This window comes from Anarhichas minor, unplaced genomic scaffold, assembly GCF_050575085.1.
Source record: "Anarhichas minor isolate MPS153535 unplaced genomic scaffold, ASM5057508v1 ptg000045l, whole genome shotgun sequence".
Lineage (NCBI taxonomy): Eukaryota > Metazoa > Chordata > Actinopteri > Perciformes > Anarhichadidae > Anarhichas > Anarhichas minor.
Genome location: NW_027466491.1, coordinates 2582129 through 2604686, shown reverse-complemented (window position 1 = coordinate 2604686; position 22558 = coordinate 2582129). Strand labels below are relative to the sequence as shown.

Sequence of the window (22558 nt, the reverse complement as noted above, 5' to 3'; positions counted from 1 at the left end):
AGAGGGTGTGATCATCTATGGGTTTTAAATATCAAAACTTTTATTGTGAAAGGCATAGTTTGACATTTTGGGAAATACACTTATTTACTTTTTTGAAGACAGTTGGATGAGGAGATTGATATCCATAAGAAATGTTCCTTTACACAATTAACAAGCTTTACTTTGTTAATACTGTGTACACTGTTAAAACAGTTGTGTTTTTATAAGAGCTTGTAATGGGTTAATACTGTCTAATAATGCTATTGTAATGGTTTTAGTATCTTCATTTAAAGATGGGAGTGATAGCCTGAGGAAGACTTGAACTGCCTTGAGTCCACATACACCAGATCCTCAAGTTTGTGTGTGTGTGAGTGAGATTGTCCAGTGATGGAGACTGAACTATGAAAAGTCAAAAAAAGGAAGGGGGGGCACACAGCTTAGTGCAATGATAGAACAGAGACAGGGAGGGGGAAAAAAATCAAAGAATTGGAATAATTGGCATAATTCAAGGTGACTGGGCACAGTCAGGGGGAGTGTCAGTGTTGGGCGAATCTTTTGCCATCCTCAAAGAGAGACGGTCTGCACAATTAGCCACACAAACTCTGACCCCGCTCAGAATAATTAATGAACAACAGAGGGAATAAAGACAAAAAGGCGCAGAGTGGTCTGGTTGAGTGGCGAGCAAGGATAATACATCAAAGAATGCCGTTAATTGGCCCTGTGGCTTTCATTCTTTGCCCTATTTCTTTCAATTCATTGACTCAAAATAATGGGTTCAGGTTCATTATAAACAGGTCGTTAGCCCTGGGAGTGCCAAAATTCAACAGGAGAGTCAGGGTGAGAGTGTGTGTGTGTCTACTCTTGCCTGTGCATGTGTACATAAATGTGTGTGTGTGTTTGATGGCTTAGCTTACGCCTGCCCCCCCCAAAGTCCTGACGACATCAATCCCACAAAGGGAAAAGTAGTATAGTTGTGTTGAGAGGAGAGCAACAGGCCGGGATTGCTTCGATTTTTTGGGGTTGTTTAAGAGCATACAAGTACAGTTTTCATCGCGTGCCTTTGTGAATGCTACAAGTGTCGTCACGATGCTGGAATATAACTGGTACGGACAGGTAAGTGAAGCTGACACACCTACTCCTGCGATAATGCTTTCAGATGCGTTAATGTCTGCTTAGTGATGAGGCCTTAGAGTTGCTTCAGTCAAATAATTGAATGTACAGTATTGAATGTAGCAAAATCTACTAATTGTTCAACTATTGCAGACTGGGTTTCCACGACTTCCACGACTTCCAAATCCAAACTTGATTTTTGTCTCATGTGCCTGTACGCTTCAAAATAAAGAGCACCCTTGTTTCCGACAGCTGCAAAAGGAACTATGACAACTCTGTTAGATGGGAAATTAAAATAAACGGAGGCACAAATGGCATTAGACTCACTTGAAATAATTTAACACTGAAATCGCTGATGGCATGCTCAAACCACAGCACTGCACTACAAGTTTGATAGCAATACATGTTGATTAAAACATAGCAGAGACACAGATTGATGACGTAAGGAGGAAACAAAATGCTATAGGTGTTGCAGACAAACTGTCTCTTGAAAATTAAGTGATAATTATGATGCGCTACAATGACAAAAATGTTAACTTTTTCCTTGTCTGATAAAAACCTCTCGGTGATTATGGAATGTGGAATTTTGAACGTGTCATAAATCAAATGGATTATCTGGGAATTGCATCGTCACACAGCTGAAACAGGAATGTTTTTCTTAGCTTATGAAAGGTTTTGGACACATATTGTTGGTGACAGTGATGCTTTGTGGGATTTCTTTTAATTTATGGCAAAACATGAAATACTGTTTTTGTTCACTCTTAATGAAGTACAAAGTAGAAAATTCAACAGTATTTTCTTACAACAGCAAACATGAGGCACTACGTATTCTGTCTTTTCCTTGGCTTTGCTAGAGTTCTTATTTTCACACCTGTAATGAACATTCTCTTCTTCCTCTTCTTTGCATTGACTATTTAATCCCGATATGATACCAGGTAGTGGGACTAGGTGTCGTAATGTTTTTTTCTCCTCCACCTTCCTTCACTTTTCTCCCCATTTGTCTGTTTAATTCCTTTAATCTGTCTTTGGCTCTCATTCTTTTGTCTTTCAATTTAACCAATAAGCGCAGTTTTGGGGCAAAAACTCCAGGTCATGTGAAACGACTCCCACTCACGCACAGAACGAGACACACCATGAAAGAGAGAGAGGGGCAGGAGGGGTGGTTAACTCAATTACACTAACTTTCTCTGCTCTTGGCACATGATTTTGTCAGAAATACCTCTCTACTTGTTTCACACTCTGAAATATTTCAGCCAACCTCAGCACAGTCTTTTTTTTCTTTGCCACACCAAAGTGTTCCCATACCTGGGTGAGCCATGTCAAGCAATTAATACCCTGAAATACACCTTTTAAGTGAGTCTTTTGGTCTTCGTGGCTCCCCATTGTGATGAAACGATTGGTGTCGTCTCACGTTAGCCTCGCACAGGTACCTTCTCTGCCTGCACATCAGATCATTAACATAACCACAGATGGAGAGAGAGACTGATAGAGGGAGAGAGTGAGTGAAAGGGAAAACAAGTGGACGAGTAGATCAAGATGATATACTTTGGCGGGACTTGCTTTAAGTCCGAATGCACTCATGACCTCTGGATAGTTCAGAGTGCTAAACACAAACAATGAGGGACAATAGGCTACTACATTATACATTGCATTATCATCATACTGAAAATGAGAGGATGGACCAGCTGTATTTTGAAAATTCTTGCTTAGGTGGTGTGTTCAAGGATGTTCTCTAACATCTAACATTTCAGTGCATTACACTCAAAAGCAACAGTTTGTTATGACAAAATCTTAAACATAAGAAAAACGTTTTTTTGCACAAATGAACGTCTTTATGCAGATATTTGCAACCACATTACCCCATAAAGTAATATAGCTTTGACATAAATGGACAGATAATGATAGATGTACTGTGTGATGGATTACCCATGTTTACCTAAATGTGTGTAAGATGATTTCTATAACATGCTGAAATGAACTGAGACCAATGGCAGTTTAGAAGGTAGCAAATCAATCTAAAAAATGCATGGTATGCTTGAGAAAATGGCCAGCTGCAATGTAAAGTATAGACAGCTTGAATGTAATGGACTGAAACATATGTACAACCACCAGCATGTTCCTTTAATCCCTAATGCATTTGTACTGTTGTAAACTGGGCACACTTTTAATTACAGAATTACAACAACGTTTCACGGCCATTTGTGGTTCGCTGATGAGATCTTTCATTGTAAAAACTTCACAGACGGCGGGAAAAAATGCAACGTTAGTTTTGGTTCATGCATGCATTATCAACACATAAGTAGGATAAATGCAACGCATGCTTGAACATTGACACTGGTGGGAGCAGAAGAGAGTGAGCAGTGTATAGAGAGGTTTTAGTCAGAAACATCTGCGCTAGATATAATTAGAAATACACCTTTTATAAATGGAATTTAAGTCGTCTAACCTGCAGTGAAACTTTTTATGCATGTTATTGCATATTCATAGATTCTGGATTGTTCCAATGAGGAAGAATGCGTAGATGCAATTTTAACTATGGTAATGGTACTTCCAGAAAACTAGAATTACCACCTTGGTTGTATACCTCCGCCCAACCAGTCAAGTTAGCAGTTACATCCACATCTGTCCAAAGGTCACAGTGAACTTGACCTTTGAACTCCAAAATCGAAATCAGTTAATCTTTGACTTCAAGTGGATGGTTTGTGCCAAATTTGAAGAAATTTGCTCAAGGCGTTCCCGAGATATCACGAGAATGGAACGGATGTTAGGTCTCAGTGACCTTGAATTTTGATCTCCAGAATCTACTCACTTCCTCCTTGAGACCAGGTGGACGTTTGAGACACATTTGAAGAAAATTCCCTCAAGGTGTTCCTGACATATTGCATTTAAAAGAATGGACCGTAAGGACGGATGTACAACCCAAAAAGACATTAAAAAAAATTATTATTCAAAGCAGAGTATTTGTTGGGGGCTCATAAGAGGCCTGGAGTGGATTCTTTAAAAGAGAAGCATAACACTGAGGGAAGAGATAGGGGTGGACGGATGAGCATTAAAAGCACAGGACTTTTGACACCAGAGGGTTTGTGTCTTGCATCTCTAATGATTCTGCCAGACGCTGACATTGGACGTAAATAGTGGAACGCTGAATCGTCCAATATGGACAGTTTTCTCAATATTCTGGGTTGGCATCCTGCTGTAAGGTTTAGCAATTTAAACACTGAGTTTAGGGAAAGGCAGGGCTGGTAGTTGACTTGTCAGATGAAGACAATTTCCTTTATGAACGTGTAGGTGATAGTTGCTTCATCTTGGTTGGAGGTTTGAACCAAACATGCAGACCCAGCTCTGGCTTGAGGTCATTCAAGTCCCACGTGTATAAGGCTTGAGCGGGACAAGTTGATTGGTGCAGCTGTTTAGTTTTGGTGAAGCTTATTTGGTGAAAAGAAGCGGCTGGCATGTGCATCGGAGGAAGCGCGTGGTCGTCTACATGGGAGGACTTGGCAGTCGCAGACAAATCCACACACTTGGAACTGGCAGTGACTAAATGATGGAGAAAATAAATTGTACTCAGGCTCAGCTAATTACCCAATTTATCCGAGACTGGCAATTGGGGTGATGAGAGAGGGCGACTGGTGGAGTAGCATGATTCAATTAAGGAAACGGAAGATAAATAGGGAAATACATTTTAAAAGTACATTATTAGCCATTCATGAACAAGTTAAAAAAAATGATTCATGTGCTCTATTGTACAGATTTGGGCAGGATGGAGATGCATTTTCATAAAGTTTAAGTTTCAACATGTCCTAAAGTAAAAGACTACAAGCTGTTACATTTACTCATTTGGAGGTAAAGTTTAGGATAATCGAGAGATTCCAGCTAATACATATTAACTGTGATGTAACGTCACGATCTGGATGCTTGATTAAAGCCTTTACCTCTCACTCCCCGTCATTTGATCTTCCTCTAATGCGTGGCTGTGATGAGGAGCAGAGGCACTCCTCCCTTCGTCACAGCAACTTACTCATTCAAACGGCAGAGGCACAAAGATAGCCAAACAGAGCAAACAAACGGCTCTTTGTCCTTGGCACTAACCATATATGACTAGTTCTGGTAAGGTCAAAGTTGATTTAATTTTCTGCTTAGTTCTCATTAAACAGCTATTGCATTACTTAATTTCCCACAATCAAGTTAACGGAGGAGGAGTACTCAATACATCTCCACCAAAAGCCTTTTGAACAGTGACTTGCAAATGTAGCCCACAAATGCACTTTGTGTAGGTTCGGGGGAGCAGCTTTCTCTTTTTTTCCAGCCGTGTCGAGCTTCAAAGGTCAGGGGAGCTGCATTGAAATATTTGAGATTTTGAGCTACACTCTGGTTAGAGTAGTTTGCATAAAGTAATGCACAGACATTTGAAATTGCTTGCTAAAAGTAATGAAGAAATGGTTGAAACAGTTCAAAGTAAAGGATAAATAGCCAATGGCCATTCTATAACTGGGTCCAAACATCTGGTGAGAACTATTAATGAAGTGAACTTAGCCCACAATGCATCGTCAAAATAGTACAATAAAGGAGAGTGAATGATCTTCATGCATGATTTAAACAACTTCCACAGGTGAGAGGAGTGACCACATTGCCACCTGCTGCTCTGTATGCATATTAATCCCGACATATTGTGTAGTGAACAGTGAAATAGTGAATAGTAAAAAAGGGCAAAGAAGAGTGTTCAGACACAGGGGGCAACCCTCTAAAAAGTGCAATAGGCAAATGCTGACTGAGTACATCTCAGACAGGAAATTATTATTGGATATTACTTTTATTGAGTCTGTCTGAGCCATTCATTTTTGTCATGCGTCACTCTGGTCATCTGACGGTGGAAAGTTCCCTTAAATCTCCGTTTAACACGTGCACGAACAAGATAGCTTGGAAGCCAATCATGGTCCAGTATGCAACTCAAACTCGTGTGAGATGTAAACCTCCAGCCTTCTAGCAAAAGACAGACAACAAACATGTCTTTGTCCCCAACACAAACCATATACAACTAGTTCGGGTAAGGCCAACGTTGATTTAATTTTCTGCTTAGTTCTCATTAAACATATCTTGCATTATTTAATTTTCCACGATGAAGTTAAGGGAGGGGGATGGGGGGGAATCAATGACTCAACTTCATCCATTATATTGAGTCTGTCTTGACCATTCATTTCTGCCATACAGAATATTACAATGGACTTGTACTGTGGGGACAAAGGTAAATACATTGGAATCAGACGGTGATATATTTCAAGACGGAAACAATTGTTTTCCATCATTGTTATGTTTTACTGAAATCCTGCGTGACATTATGTTGTGGAGCAATGATCACAAGAGATGTTTCATAACAGAGACAGACCCAACGTTTTTGACTGCAAAGGCTTTAATTGCTCTGACTGACAGAGACTAGACGCATCCATCCCACACAGTGCAGCACTGACATGTTACTGACTTGAATCATTCAATCATCAAAGTCAAAACACTGGATCTGGTGTTAGCTCTGGTTTTCTTTGCTTTACCTTATTGTCTGTTCTTTGTTTAGCTTGCTGAGTTTGATGGTGACCAACAAGATTAGTAATTTCAACCTTTTCTTACTTATTTTTAATTTAAATATATTTCTAAATCACTCCACAGTGGCATTTCCTGGTGTTTCAGGCACAACCTGACGTGTGACCCGTTTTATTGTCTTAGATGCTGTTATATCTCCTCTTTTTAAAGTTATCATAGAATTGCTAATGTTTGTTAAATGTGAAAATTATAGGACACACTCAAAGCAAAAATAAATCATATTCTTCTTTAAATAATAATACAAAATATTTCTGAAATGATCCCATCTACAGAAGTTCATTAGCTTCTTTCGAGAGTGTAACACGGATGTCTTTCTCAGTGCAGTGAGCGCTTTGTCTTTAGGCTGTTGCCCATGCTTGAAAGGCCTTTACTTTGGTGAGCTGGGACTGTCTCGCAATCAATCATGTGCATAATTTTAATAAGACTTCATCTTCATAGTTATAGTTGGAGCCCACCAGGGGCTCCTTTTCACTGTCTGCCAAAGTGAGAGATTAAAGTTGTCTACAGTACAGCTTTCTGACATCATTCAGAGAGGCAACACTAAGCACCGCATCCTGTTCTAGCTCAATGGACAGTGAGGGTCAGGGATGAGGTGGCCCTTTCAGGACCACAACCACCACATAGCGGTTTACCCACAATCCTCTGCTCTGTATTGCTCAGCAGCTTTGTGACTCTGGCTTGGACAGTTTGAACGGTTAAGATTAGGTACCATTTGCATTTGTTTGTTTACTTGTATAAGTCCTTTATCACTGTGAATCCAATTTTGGTGATTTAATATTTTAACTTACGTTGAATAAATTACATGAAATTTAACGGCAATAGGATTACAAAAAACAAATTGCTCAAAGAACCAGTCTAAGTCATGCAACATGTTAAGATGTTATCGTCTAATGTTAACCTCATTAGCTTGGCGTTAGCTAACGAGCATTTAGCCTTGCATGTCATGGCATGATTGTATTTGAAAGCTTGGTCATGGACGCAGGTAACAACCCAATAACGAGAATGTCAGAAAGAACAATTTTGATTGGCAATTAGAATACAAGTGATTCAAGCTCTAATTGATGGAGTGTGTTCACATTTGTAGAAATTGAGCAAACTGTATGCAGAGTATTGCACGTGAGTGAACCAGAGAGTTTGGAGAACTGATATACACACCCACTAGTTTAGGTAGTATACTGAACATACAGTACCACGAGCTGATCTGTCAACAGGACGTCCAAGAACATATGTAACCTTCATTAGTGTTTGTGTGTGTGTGTCTCCGTGAGGGACTGTGTACACGCATGCATGTGTGTAGAAGCTCTATACGATCTCTCAGGTTCTCCTGTGAACAAGCTCCCTTTCACTGCTCACAGAGAATAATGCGCTCCGACTGATTTAGCAGCAACAATTACATTATTCCATTTCGACTAATTATGTCTCCTCTGCACTGACGGAGAGGAACAGCTGCACTGAGTCCTCCTCTTCCTCTGTGTCCTCCTTCTCTCACTCAGCTTTCTGTTGACCGAAACTTTTGGAATGTCATGTAACGTAATGTTTGTTAAATTGGACAAAAACGAGTCAGTTACAAAGTATAAATAGTTTGTAAGTGTACTTTAGTATGTTGATTAAGGTGCATCTACACGTGTTCATCATATATTTATCTTTCTATATCTTTTACATCACTATCTTTTTTATAAATAAAAGTTTGGCACTCAGACTACTACTTGCTACAAAACAAACATGTTTTCTAAGCAATGACACACTCTTCATACAGTTCTATCCCTTGTCAACATCACATTTGTTTTTTTGCAATTGTCTTTTTAGATGTAGGAAATACATTTAAAATCTCTGATAGGACTAAAGAATAAAGTATGTTTTGGAAAAAAAATTCTAAAAAGGTAAATCAATAAGATCATGCTTTTTTTTTTTTTACAATCAAAACTCCATCAGGTACTTAAGTAATTTTCCTTCTTTACTCTAAGTACGAATTTTGATATATTTTTACACCAATGTCAAGGCAGACCATTTTCATAAATTCAATATTTCATCAAGGTAACAAGTACACACACACACACACACACACTTTCTCTCTCTCCTCTCTCACGCACAGTTTCACATGTAATCCAGTTAAAATGGCTATAATATTTAATTCATATGAGAATCATTAAAAGTGCAGTGGTGCCGTGTCCATTATGCATTCCTTTTCTAGCAGGATAAAACAGTCCTCAGATGTGGGAGCTGCACTTTGAAGTGTTGTCTCAGAAGCAGGCCAACTCTTACAGGAAGTCCCTGATGTTTAAAACATGCCATGCAGGGGGACTAACAAAGGTGAGCACCACTTGTGGCTTGCCCCAAGATGAGCCAAAAATGGCCAGCCAGGAATTTGGCTATAGATGTGATAGAATGCACAGCGGACATCAAATAAACAAGAAGCAGACAAATATACACGTGGGTAATGGTGAAGTTGTAAGAATACAAAACACAGGGATGTGCATGCAGCAAGAGATACACGGACACACACACACACACACACATTCTCTCTCGTCAAGACACAGCAGACGTGAAGATCAGCTGAACATGTGTCATGTTGACCTTCAAATAGCAGCAAAATGATTTGGACAAAGCAAGCTAAAATCTAAAAATCAGGGAATAAGGCCAGATACATGATAGAAACAGAGCAGTGTTCTGTGTTAGCATTGTTAAACAAATTAAAAGAAAACGAGCATTTGCTTTAACAGAAATGTCTCGACTATCTTGATTTGTTTTTGCTAACCCTGGTAGGATTTTAAAGACTCCACCCTCCTGTATTTAATACATCTTTGGCATCTGATTTAGCCGATCCTTTTTATTATGTAAAGTTTGGGACTACAGGGAGGATTTGCAATGACCCCGTTCAGTTTTGCTGTGTCCAGGGATTCTCTGAGAGGCATTCTGGGAAGGCCTATATTGCCCTTTGTTGTGGTCTGCCAGTGACTGGGACATGATAACAACTGTGTGTGAGTGCACATCTCGGTGTTTTAGTATATTTGCACACATGCACAGATTACATTCCGGTGCATTTCCCCATTTGAATCTGTGACTGTAGCTTGATGGTTGAAAAGCTGTCCAAGGGAAGTGGGTGTCATGAAGATAACCTGGGAGAATGTGCTGAGCTGGGCTGGATGTTCTGCAGGAAGGAAAGTGTGGGGATCCACAAGCAGGAACTCACATTTTGTCAACTCATTACAACTCTACGCATGCACACTCCAACCCCCTAACTGCCATCTGTATTTCTGCCTCTGTCAGGCCTTTTCCTCTGACCAAAAGCACAGACGCACCAACACACAGACACACACACACAGGAAGTGGCCCGTGCGGCTCCCAAATAAGCTGATGTGTCATGCCTTCCTTTCCGATATTTCTGCAAAAAGCTCAGGAAAGAGGCTGCAGTACCTCTCTTCTTCTTCCTCTTCTTCTTCTCCCCCAGTCTCAATGAGACGCAGCTAAAGCCGTGACAGCTCATGTTCTTCTGTAAGAGTTTCCATATACTGTGGTGGGAGACGCTGCCACTCTGGGGGCCATGAGTCGCTGTTGCTTGGTCAAAGTGACCACCTTGACAGAGATCCAACTTCTACAGGTAGGGGGGAGCGACCTCAGCTACAGGCCAGGCAAAATCGGGACCAAATCAGATATCGAAAAAACGTATGTGTGCAACTATGTGTGCAGTTGTTTGCGTGCAAGATACATGTGCTTTTTAAAGGGTAAGCATTTACAGCAAGAATAAGTGAATAGCCAGCGTGGAATGCCCATTTGGTGATCGCTTTGCTATCCCAGTCTTATCTTCCCTCACATTTCACAATCTAGGGTGTGTGGTTACAGCTATTTACTGGTTAGTAGGCTCAGCAGAAATACAGTGAGCATGTCTGTGAAGGCTTTTTGTTCCACTTCTGTCTTATCTCTGTAGATTCAAGATGGGAAAAAAGGATAGTTGAGCATTGCTACTCTCCATATGTTGTAAAGAATACAACATTTTTGCAGAAATGAATCCAAACCTCGTATGCTAGGTTTTGTCCATCATTTGTACAGCTTGGTTAATGTCACCATCACCCAGTGTTTCATAAGTTGTAGGATTTTTCTGAAGTGAAAGGAGAACTTGGGCAAGACTGAAACTGAGTTAAGCAAGAGCTTTTCATTTAGAGGGAACACCTGCGAGTGTGTCTGTTGCAATGGCAGTGCGAGTGCAGCGTGTTCATTGGGACTAACGAAAAATACCTTTTAACTCGAGAGGTAAATCACACCACTATCAAATGCATCTCATAAATAGAGGCTGAGGAATTCATGATTTGAAAGATTTAGCATCGAGTGTGTGTGTGTGTGTATTCTAAAGTTGTGTTTAATCTTTTAAAGGAGAATTTGTGATTTCCATTACAAACATGATTGGGAATATACAATATGTCCTTTAAACCAGGATCAATAGTTTGTATTTTGAGGGATGTTGTTGTGATTAGAGCAATACTGTGACATGCTTCATAGTTGCAGTAATGTGCACTTGACTGCATGAATCAGATGCATATTCTATACTAACTGCCGGAAAAACAACATATGCGCTTCACAACAGAGCATAGTGGAGTATTTGTTGGATTTGATCAACCTGCTGCATTCATGCCAGATCAAATCATCAGACAAAAATTATGTTTGTGAAAGAATTAGGAAAAGTTTGATTGAGAAAGAAAGAGAGAAATGGGCTGTGCATGTTGCCATTTTAATGGTTTGAATGTTCTCATGAAGATAGTGAAGTTAGGAGACACAGTCAGGTTTATATCTTTTGCAAGGAAGCAGAAACTACAAATATTATTCTGTTGTTGAAACGTTATGAAACATAATGAAGCAAACTGTCAAAAAAGGCACAATCAAATGCACTGAGCAATATCTGCTTTGATATTCGTGAATTGGGAACTTCTTGTATACTCTGCGAAAAGTTAGCATGTCAGGAATAACTGTGCAAATGTGTGTAAATGGAAAGTGAACCTGTGACCTCTTCTCCACCAGTAACCTCAAACACTGCCTCGATTGTTGTAGCAGGTGCCAGTAGCCATGTTGAGAGAGAGAAAAAATCAAGTGTCTCAAACCTCAGAATAGTCACTACAATCCCAAACCTGATCCTTGATTGATTAGATTCTTATCTCATTCCTGTCCCATGTGTATGGTGGACATTGATAATTTCCCCCATGTCCCCTTCACACATACACAACCATGCCCATTGTCGAGGCTAGCCTCGGCGACTGAAGCACCATTACCTCACAAATCTAATCAGATTCCCTTAAGTGGATAACAAGCGTGTCTCCGGCATTTACAGTAGTGAGAAAGCTGAAGTGAAACCAGGACAAAAAGCAGTCACACAAAGCAGATGTGGTGTGTAGCAGTCCTGGTATCTCTCCTGCTATCCGTAGTGGAAAAGAAATGTTGATTGGCTAACAACTGGCATCTTGTTTGGCCTGGAGGAGTCAGATAAGAGCTCTCAGTCACTACCGACAAGTTGAGTATTGTGACGAGCCTGTTCTTAGTTAGGTGGATGAGGGGTGTATAAGGGCGGCTAGGCTAGCTGACGAGGATAACTTACTGCTGAGTTTCATTACAGATCCAAAGTTGCCATAGCTGAAAGTCCCGATGGTTCAGAAGTGCTGACATTTAACCCAGACAAACACACAACAGACCACTTGCTAGGGAGTAAGAAACTGACACGTCTCTCCTCTTCAAAATTAAAAGATACAATACAAGCAATAAATGTAGTTGCTCCAATGAATTCACTCAGGGGTTTTGTTGTTACAGCCTTATTTGATCCGATATGACCCGCAGCTAATGGTGGCTTATGTTATGGTAATTGCAGCAAACCTAAAGCTGTAATAGACATTACTGAGTGAGTTAGCTGACTTTATGACTCTTCTCCACTTGTTATACTGATACTGTAGCTTAGCATTTAAGCTAAACCCTACTGTCCAGTTACTATAGAGGTGCAAAGCTTTGATTATCTGTGATATTACTTGATAAATTAAACTTGTTTTGGGGGGTATGTTAATGTCCATTAAAGGTGACATTACTAATATGGGAGAAGAGATGGTTAAGATAATGAAAAGTTATTCTTTAATATCATATGACCTTTTACCATTCAGTTACACATTCATTTAATTAATTAAAGTCATGTTGCATAGTCTACTACAGTAAATCTGATAAAGTAAGGCCCAAGCATTGTTGCTTATCTTACTTTCTACTACTTCTAATTGAATAGCTGAGGTCAGTCCTGGAAAATAGTAGCCATGTAGTTATAAAGAAAAAGTTCAGGCAAGCATAGAGCACACTATTTTGACCAGTTAATAGAATATATTTAGAGGACGTTAAAAAACAATCTAGGCAAAAGAGGCAGACAGGATGTGCATGTACTGTACGTATAACTGACACGGCTAATATAATAATAATACCACTGCTAATAATACATGTATTAAGTACACAAAAAGGGCATAAACTAATAGAGCAAGTAACAACAGTGAGCTTCTTTGTAAGCTCCAGATCAAAAAAGTAAACTGGATGTTTTTAGGTGATGTTTGCTCTGAAAATACTCAAATACAGTAATAAAAAAACACCTCAAAATAGCATTATTACAGTTATTGTTTGGGGAAAGTGATAATACCTAACTGTCTGCTTTGAAACCAGTGAATGAATGAAAAGACTTGGGTAAAAATGGCATTAGAGTTATTTAAAACCTCCATTGGGGAACAAGGGTCAATTGTGCTGCCACAACCCCTGGAGCAGGCCGTAGAGGACGTTGCAAGCTGATCAGTGATTGGTCAGTCAGACAGAAAAGGGCGGTCCGCATGAATTAGTGACAGACGCTAAAGGCAGATATCCTGCAGTGATCAAACCCTGGGTGATCTGACAGTCCAGTGTTTGAAGTGATTATCATGCTACGCAACATAAAGGCTTACCCCCAGCTTTGGGCCTAATTAGTTCACTTAGGGCCCTTTATAAGACTTCGGTAGGGGACTGGGAAGTACAGACACTCGCTGAGAAGTCAGCAGCTCAACAGGATAGCAGCTGCAGATTTGGATTCTTAAAGTTGACTTGCTGCCACAACAAAACAAGCCAATCTGAAGACTATCTGCTTCTCTGAGAATGCCACACTTAACTGGCTGCAGTTACTACACAATGCGGGACGCATCAAATGTAAGGACAACAAAATGTAGAACATTACTTGGTAAAAATGTTTTGTTGAACAGTCAAGCATGTTTTGTAATGTAACATATTTGTAAGGCTTGTATTAGTAATTTTGACTACTGGCTGTATACGTATACTGCAGATTAATACAATTTGTTGTTTGTCAACTTATGTTCGATTCTTGGGCAAGCTTTTTAAATTGACCACATTTTTCAGTCAGAAACTGCTGGTATATTCTCAGAATATGACATTACTTTACTGACAACGGGCCTTAAGAATTAGTCATACTTCCCATAAAGACACTGGCTACACATGTCAAACCTGACTTGCTTTCATGTGAGTGTTAGCTTAAGTTCTGCAAAACACAGTACTGCTACAAGTCTGTTATTTTCCCTGCATAAGTGACTAATTATGGGAAATACTGTCGCGCAACTATTCCTGTGGGTTGAATTAGATCATCTTTTCACGAAGCCGACAGCTGCTGTGACCACCTCTTGTGCATGTATTCTTAGTCAGCGCTGTTTCAGTGGCGTGAGAAACAATGCGCGATGAACTGATTTTGTATTCAGTCTAACTGAACTTTGTTTGTTTTTGCTGCAGGTACAGAGCCACCTGGAGAACTCCAAGTTCCACCTCCATCAGACCCAGAATCAGCAGGTCAAGCAGTACCTGACCCTGGGCTCCAAGCTGGCGTCGTCGGCCGGGCAGGGCCACGCCGTTCTGCATCCACACGCCCCTGGCCAGCCACTCTCCACCGCGCCGATCATGAGGAACGGACACATGCCCTCGCTCAGTGACGGCAGCAACCCCAACAGCCCCGTTACCCTGCTCAGTATGGCTAATCACGACAGCGAGGTGAGTGGACTTATGGAAAAAGAAACCGTGAATTATGATGTTGATGAATATATGGAACTGAAATTGAGAAAACTCAAAAGGGGCCGAGCAGTGACTGGAAGAATAAAAATGCAACAACAAATTGGAACCACAGACTGGTTCTCATACAGTACGGCCGAAGTATGAGTCATGATTATTGTAGATTTCGCAACATTCTTGACACGTTTTCCTGTCAACGCTCCATCTTCCTGTCAAAGGTATTAGCTTGTCTTAGCCCCTCTTAATTCTGTCATTTAGAGAGATGGCTGACTCTTCGTTTGAAAGACTCAACCTGTAAAATGTCAATGTGGATTGGGTTTTGAGAGCGTAGTTCTAACTAATCACCTAACCAAAGTGACGCCATTATTGATCTCCCCCTCTCTCTGATGTGTTCCTCAATAACTTCAGACATGCAGTCTCTGATGAGAGAATCATTTCAAAGGAGGAAACTAGTTTGATAACAGATGCATGTTTTTCCCGCCATGTTTTTTTCCCTTCGACAAGTCGTTGGAGAACTTGTAAATTATTGGATTAGTCTCCTGAAATTCCCTCCCTTTTCCTCATGTCTATTTTTGGTTTGAAAGTTGAGATTTTTTAAAAAGATCAGACTTAGACAATATTGATATTTTCTGGTTCAAACATAATCCGTCTGTCCATGAGTACACTGAAATGACTGTTTTCTTTTAGTTCCCAATGGATGAAGTTATTGATGACCTAATCAGTCTGGAATCCGGTTTCAACGATGGAGGCTTGGATTGCATGGAGCCTAACCTCTTAATGCAAAACAATGTAAGTATGAATCACATTAACAGATACATCGTAACACTTTAAAATGTGTCTATCAGCAGTTTGAAGGTCTTTCGTATTCCTTTTTGCACACTTCTTAATTTGTTAAACTGTTCACGTTATTGCAGTTAGGTTTATGTAAAGTGAAGTTCCTTGACTAATGACTTCTGTCTTTCAAGTTAAACGGGGACTTGAAAGTGAGGTTAGTCCACCTAAATATTTAGGCGCATGCTTGACTTGCTTGGGAAGAAAGGGACCTATCTTAGTTTGGGGTCAGCTTAAGTCTGGAGATGAGTGAAAGTTCATTGGGGCTTAGCAACATTTCTCACATTACTCAAGAAGAAAAGGAAAAGGAGGATGTTTGTGGACAGAGGTGTACACTTACTGACAATAAAATCAAATTCATAGTAACTGTCTGACGAAAGTCCACTATTGGGAAGACAACCATCTAGAAGTGGCACCACAGACGAGCACTATCAGTAGGATTCATGGCCAAGAAGAAATTTAAAAACTCTGGGCAAAAATGTGGGACAAGGGGTCCATTTGGCCGGAGAACATAGCAACACCTGGCCAAATACAGGGATAGTTTGTGGGATGGGAGCACTGAGAATCTTGCCTAACTCCTTAAATACAGAGAAAGCAAGACTGGGAGACAAAGAATCACACACAGATAAAGTGACAGGCAGCAAAACACAACAGATACTGTGACAGAGAAGGAATGAGGGGGGGAGGAGGAATGGGAGAGCCAGTGGGTTTCAAATGAGGAGCGAGGAGAAGATTTTGTTGGAGAGAGTTACTGAGCCATTGGATTGGGCTAATGCATACACTCCCCATGGGCTTGTTCAGAAATGATACCATGCTTAAATGGATCAATTCATCCTAATTAGTCATACAGTACGATGCATCACGTCGTTTCGCCGTGTCAACACATCCAGGAACACGGACGGGAGAGGGACTGAAGTGATTACAATAGGAGTAGTAGGGGAATTGTTGCAATCTTTCATTTTGATAAGTACTTCTGTCCCCTCCTCCTCCTCCTCCTCCTCTTCTCCCATCTTGTTGAGATAATGGGGAAAAAAAACGCTCATGCAAACTAAACCAACTGCAGATATCTGAAATGTCTGCAGTTTCTTCTGTTTTGTTTCTTCTCTCACTTTCCATTCCTTCCCATCTCTTGACTTTGACATGCAGCCTCATCACGTTCACCAGTCTGGCAGTTAGATTTGACACACATGTCGTGGATAAAATTGGCTGCGCGCAACGTGGAATGCATGGTGGCTTCTGTAGCATTTTCCCATAAATACACAAATGCGAATTAGACACACATGTGTGTCAGCACGCCATATCTTGACATCTCCCCAGTCCGTGAAAAGACATCGTTATCGCGGAACTGATGCACGCTTTCCCAGACGAGAGGAGACCCGTAGGAAAACAGTTTTGCCTCTGTTCAAGCGGTTGACCCAGCTAGCCTTTTCATCTAATGGGATGCTATTTTCAACACAGAGCACATCTCTGTGTTAGGGGCACTTTCAAGTGGAGGGGTTTTGAAAATGGTGGTGCTAGCAGATCAAGGCACAACGTCTGGACAAACCAAACCTCAGAGGGCTGCAAGCCTGGGTTGGAGGTTAGGCTTAGATGCAGTAGGGCTGGAGGACGACCCTTCATTGACCTGGTTTCAGCAAGGTTATGTTTTTGTTTGGTTGTTTTTATTCTTTGTGATACAAAATGAGCAGGGAACCTGAACATGGCTGCACTTCATGAGTGTAGCACTGGGTTTGCACGGTCCTGCTGAGGACACATGTGGATACGACAACTCCCTGCTGGGAGGTCCAAAGCCAGAGGCCTGGGGGGGGGGGGGGGGGGGTTGACAAACTCGCCTCTTGTCATGTTTGTCAATGATAAAAAGAAAGCCACACAGCAGTGAAAAACAACTATTTGTGTTGTGGCTTTTGGTAAAGTAAATGCAAATGGGTCTGCATGCATGCTTCCCCTGTGACTGACAATTTCTCTGTCTCTACCTCCCCTCCTCTCTGTCCCTCCTAGGTGTCCCTCAGTGGCAGCATGCTGGATATCTATGGGGGTGAACAAGGTATGAACACCCCTAATGGTGGAATGAGTCCCACATCTAACCCCACAAAGCTCATTGTAAAAAGGGAACACACAAGTATGAACTCATACCATAGCACTGATCAAATAGCTAACCACTTAATGAATAATCACATGCTCACATTGCTGTAAAAGTTAAAAACATAATTGTGGCTGTTGGATTTCAAAAAAAGGCATATTTTATTCTACATTCAAGCTCTGGGTGGGTGCTACAAAGAGCAGAAGAAAAGTCTAACAAACAGGCAACGTGTCTGTTTCTGCTTAAATCGAGTCCAATTAAGTGTGCCAGGCAAAATATAGACAAATTTACAAGACTATTTGGGACCAGTGATTGCTGCTTATCACTGGTTCCATTAATAGGCCGTACAAACTTTTTGTCACAGTGCAAAAAAACCAAAAAAAAACCAAAGGTCCCTTTAAGACATTTCTTGTTAATGTCATGCATCAAGCAAAGACGCTTAATTGATTTAGGAAATATAACCCCTTCACTCTCAACAGGCAAACGAGTAAATTGCCTTTCGTTTCATTTGTGTGCGGGTAGAGAGGACAATGGGCTGTTACACAGAGTTTAAATTGTCTTGATTGAATCAACAGAGACAAATTGGAAAATCCAATCTCAGGTCCCCAATTACGTAATTTGGAAGAATGTGAATACAAATATGGACGCTCTGGCATTTTCCTCCTCCTCCAGGACAGATTAGTGAATTTGCTAAACTCTCTTAATTACGGTAGTTTAAAAGTGATCCCCGTTTTTTTTTCGTCCACAATGGGCTTCACACATGGCAGAGGGGATAAATTGGGCTCATTCAGGGTGCGTGTGTGTGTGTGTGTGTGTGTGTGTGTGTGTGTGTGTGTGTGTGTGTGTGTGTAAGGAGGTCACGCTTGTGTCTGTGGTGTGCACGGAAACTCCACATTCTGGCTGATCCCGGCACTAAACTCCCTCAAAACAACTGATTGTGCGTCTCCTGACTGGACCTTTTGTAGCGTTTTGTGTTCGTTGTCTTTCGTTTTTCTAAATCAGTGTGCGTTGCTAATTGATTTGTTCCCCTCTGTGATTAACTATTTTTCACAGTACATGACACAAGAGTGATGGCCAAAGAGAGACAGAAAAAAGACAACCATAATCTGAGTAAGTGTCTCCCCGCTGCCTTTCAACTCCCTCACAGTTCCTCATCTGAAAATGATTTTTATGGAGTTATGGGCTAGCCTTTAGCACAGCAGCTGACAGCGTCCTAATCGTCGCTTGATCCTTTTTTTTGTTCTGCTTGCATAGTTGAAAGGAGGCGAAGATACAACATCAACTACAGGATTAAGGAGCTGGGGACGCTCATACCAAAGTCGAATGACCCGTAAGTTGCAAGATATTAATGTATTTATTGAAACAATACCCCTGCTTCTCTTCACTTTATGTCACTGAAACAACTGCAAGACCTTGTCTGGCGGGGAAGCATATTACATTCTAAGCACAAAGACACTGGGAACGTTGTTCATTGAATTCAAATGAGTACTCAAGCACATTTCAGTTATATTTCAAGGGTGCACTTGAACTTCCATTGTAGTCGACGCTCCAAGAGCTGTACATCCTCTCGCTGGGTCCCGGCAGTTCAGCTCAAAGCATGAATGATGAGGAAAGGGTCAAATGCAAAGAAGCAGGCCACACCATTTGAATCAAAGTTTGAAGCACAATTGGAACACAGAGATGGAGTGCGGAGCTGAATTGAAAATCCACCGGCCGTCTTTCGCAATTGAACTTTGCTTCAAATTTAAATGGAAGGTTGGCGTTGTCATTGTGCCATTAACACGAGATAAAAGAGATTATTAGCGCCGATCAGACCAACGTCTCACCCGTGTGGAAAAGGACAATTTTACTACAGCTCCCCTTTCCTTCTTAAAAAAAAAAAAAGCAATAATATCTGCAGAAGAATGACTTGCACTCTAGCACCTCAAGTCCAATGCTCCATTTTCTCCTCCGTCTCCCTACTTAGCTCATTTTCCCCTCACCTATTTTTACTCGAGGATTAATTTTACCGAACAAGGAGGTACGAGAATGGACTTTCCGCATAGCTACTTAACTATTCTATTAAAATTCCCATTCAGTGTCCCCATGTAATGTCCAAGGATGAATAATTGCACCATGTAAATCACCATTTCCTATTCATATCATAAAAAAGGAAAAAAAAAAACTCTGTGTTAAAACTTTTCCCCCTGTTTCTTTATCATTATTATAACGGAGGATATTCTGCCGACATCAGGGGGTTTCTGTGTAAAAGGTTATCTTTTACATTTCTCCTTTCTGCAGGGACATGCGCTGGAACAAAGGCACTATCCTGAAGGCCTCGGTGGAGTACATAAAGTGGCTGCAGAAGGAGCAGCAGCATGCTCGGGAGCTGGAGAGCCGTCAGAAAAAGCTGGAGCAAGCAAACAGGAGACTTCTGCTGAGGATCCAGGTAATACAATACAACAGTCTGAATATGTTAGCACCAACAATGCTGATTGAGTCCTAAAATCAAGATTATAAAACTGAATATTAGATTAAATCACTTACATTAGGTATTATTTGCTGGACGACAGAGTTGAACGTTTTGAACTACAACTGGATGTTTACAGGCTTGCTTATAAACTATTTTAATTTGGCATATTATGACAACTACACAGCTTTAGATGTCAACTCATGCAACACTAAACCAGTGCTCCTAATAAATACGAGTTTACTGTGTTGGCCAATCAACTCGCCGATGTCCCACCGATCTCAGCACTTGGCTCACTCTGTCGACCACATCTGACTCGATCATCCTTCGCACTAATTTCCACCTCTAAAGCCTAAAATTACAAAATCTGTGATCCTCTTCAAAGAATGACATAACTATACAGGAAATACTGATCATCACTGACGTTAAGAGGACAGTTAAAGGTCAAACAGCCCTTTGTGATGACACTGATACGTGACTAGTGTTGATCATGTACTGTGATTAGAGTGTGTGTGGGAGAAGAGTGTGCGTCAACATCCAAACTCCCAAAGTGCGGCCTACTCCAACCTCAGTATGTGGAAGAGATGAGGTGTGGTGTTACTCCACCCAATAGCGTCATGACAAATCTGCTCGAAATTGAGAACATTACATATTTTTGGTATTTACCCATTTTAAGGTAATTATTCAGATCTTATCTAGACTAACATGCAATGAGTGTGGAGATATTTAACTCACGATTACTTTTTCTGTATTTTCCAGGAGCTTGAGATCCAGGCACGAGCACATGGCCTCCCAAACATGGCATCAGCCTTGGGGACAGTTGAACTATCCTCCCACGTCCTCAAACAGCAGCAGCACCACCAGTCGTCTCCCCAGGCCCAGCAACCCCAGCAGCCGCACCTCTACCAGGAGGACCTCAACGGCGATTACCTCCAGAGGATAGCCGGCGTGCCGTCGTCCCTCCCCGCTGCTGCCGGGCCGCAGGATCACATCCCCGGTGCCGCCGGCTGCACCACGTTCTCTGACCCGCTGTCCCACTTCACAGACTTCTTCAGCGCTACGCTCAAGGAGGACCAACGGCTGGACGAGATCCTCATGGATGACCCGCTCTCGCCGTTCAGTACCGACCCGCTCCTCTCGGCTGGCTCGCCTGAGGCCGCGTCCAAGGACAGCAGCCGCAGGAGCAGCTTCAGCTCTGCAGAGGGTGACGACCTATAAGGGTGCCCCTCTTTAATGACAATCTCTTGTTATCTTCTGATGACAACACTGTTGGGATGCCCAGTGGGCGCCAGCCTCTAAAAGACTGACTGATGGCTCCACTCAAAGGGTTGCAAGTAATTTAAGTGACAGCTAACACACCTGGCAGTGCCTCTCAAAGTGCCACCTGTATATAAAGTGTGTCATTCTTGTTGATCAGGTGGGTGTTCGAGCTCGATTGGCCCAAAAGCTTGCATTCTTCAAAGCTCAGCGGGACTAAAAACAGCTCATGGACCTGCTGCTCCTACACCTGCTCTTTTTTTATTTCACAATAGACAATGAATATGTTTCTCTGCCTCCAGGACAGAGCCGAAACAGACTCACAAGAAAAAGGGAGACATTTATAAGCCTTTAAGTATAAAATATAAATGACTATGTCTACTGTTCTTTTGGTAAACACTGTGGTAGTTGTACACTGTAACATGTGCAAAATAATCACTGAAATCCAGCCAGAACTGTCCGTGAATGGAATGAAAATACTACTACTTTTAAAGAAGGACTGTAAACAGTGATGTGCCTTACTCAAACTCCAAGTTTTGTCCTAAAAAAAAGGTATCAACATGGGACCGATGTACTCACCGCAATGCCTAACATGTCTTTGGTCTTGTCTTCGTCTTTTAAGTGTTTTTGTATTTATATATGTTTTAATCCATGTTTTCCTCAAAAATATATATATTATTATCTAACATGTTACCTTTTTTTTATTCTTAGTATAGGGGTGGGAAAAAATATAATAAACCCCTTTTTTGGTAAATGGGATTTTGGCTTCTTTTTGTGGTCTCACAGACAACATAATTTACTCGTCTGCATTTCAACCTAAATAAAAAATACAAGAAAAACTTTAACCACAATATATACAGATATATATTATATATATATATTTCTAAAGGCTATGAACACTCAGACAGAGAAATAATTATAATCTGTGCAATTCAAAATGGCAAAGTTTCAATGGAAGACTTATGTTACCCACTATCTTGTATCATCATTTTGTACAAATGATCAACAACTCATATACAATCTCTCACTCCGCTCGATTGTTAAGTGTACAGGTAGCGCAACACATCAGGGGCGTGATGACAGAAACATGATATAAAGTGACCAGCGGCTAAGAGAGTGACCGAAGCATGAAAAGTTTCAAACTGGAAGGTGAAGGGCCGGCTTACAAGGTGGCTGATTGGCAATGAGTGGCAGAAAGGAGGAGAGAAGGAGGGAAA

General features: G+C 41.1%; 1 protein-coding gene across 1 annotated transcript; it reads left to right on the top strand.

The window, feature by feature from the left end:
• The first annotated feature begins 12982 nt into the window (after positions 1–12982).
• Positions 12983–22100, top strand: tfec (transcription factor EC). Its single transcript, XM_076111907.1, has 8 exons — positions 12983–13860; positions 14452–14706; positions 15412–15513; positions 17554–17599; positions 18689–18745; positions 18890–18965; positions 19916–20063; positions 20844–22100. Exons 1-8 carry the CDS (start codon positions 13810–13812, stop codon positions 21300–21302), a joined length of 1194 nt encoding a protein of 397 aa, XP_075968022.1. The 5' UTR covers positions 12983–13809; the 3' UTR covers positions 21303–22100.
• Positions 22101–22558: the final 458 nt, after the last annotated feature.

Bases quoted from the DNA above. Each gene is read 5' to 3' on its own strand.
- tfec (XM_076111907.1), top strand. From the start codon at position 13,810: ATGCCACACTTAACTGGCTGCAGTTACTACACAATGCGGGACGCATCA. The intron at 17,600-18,688 runs GTATGAACACCC...TATTTTTCACAG, and splicing joins TATCTATGGGGGTGAACAAG to TACATGACACAAGAGTGATG. The intron at 18,746-18,889 runs GTAAGTGTCTCC...CTGCTTGCATAG, and splicing joins AAAAGACAACCATAATCTGA to TTGAAAGGAGGCGAAGATAC.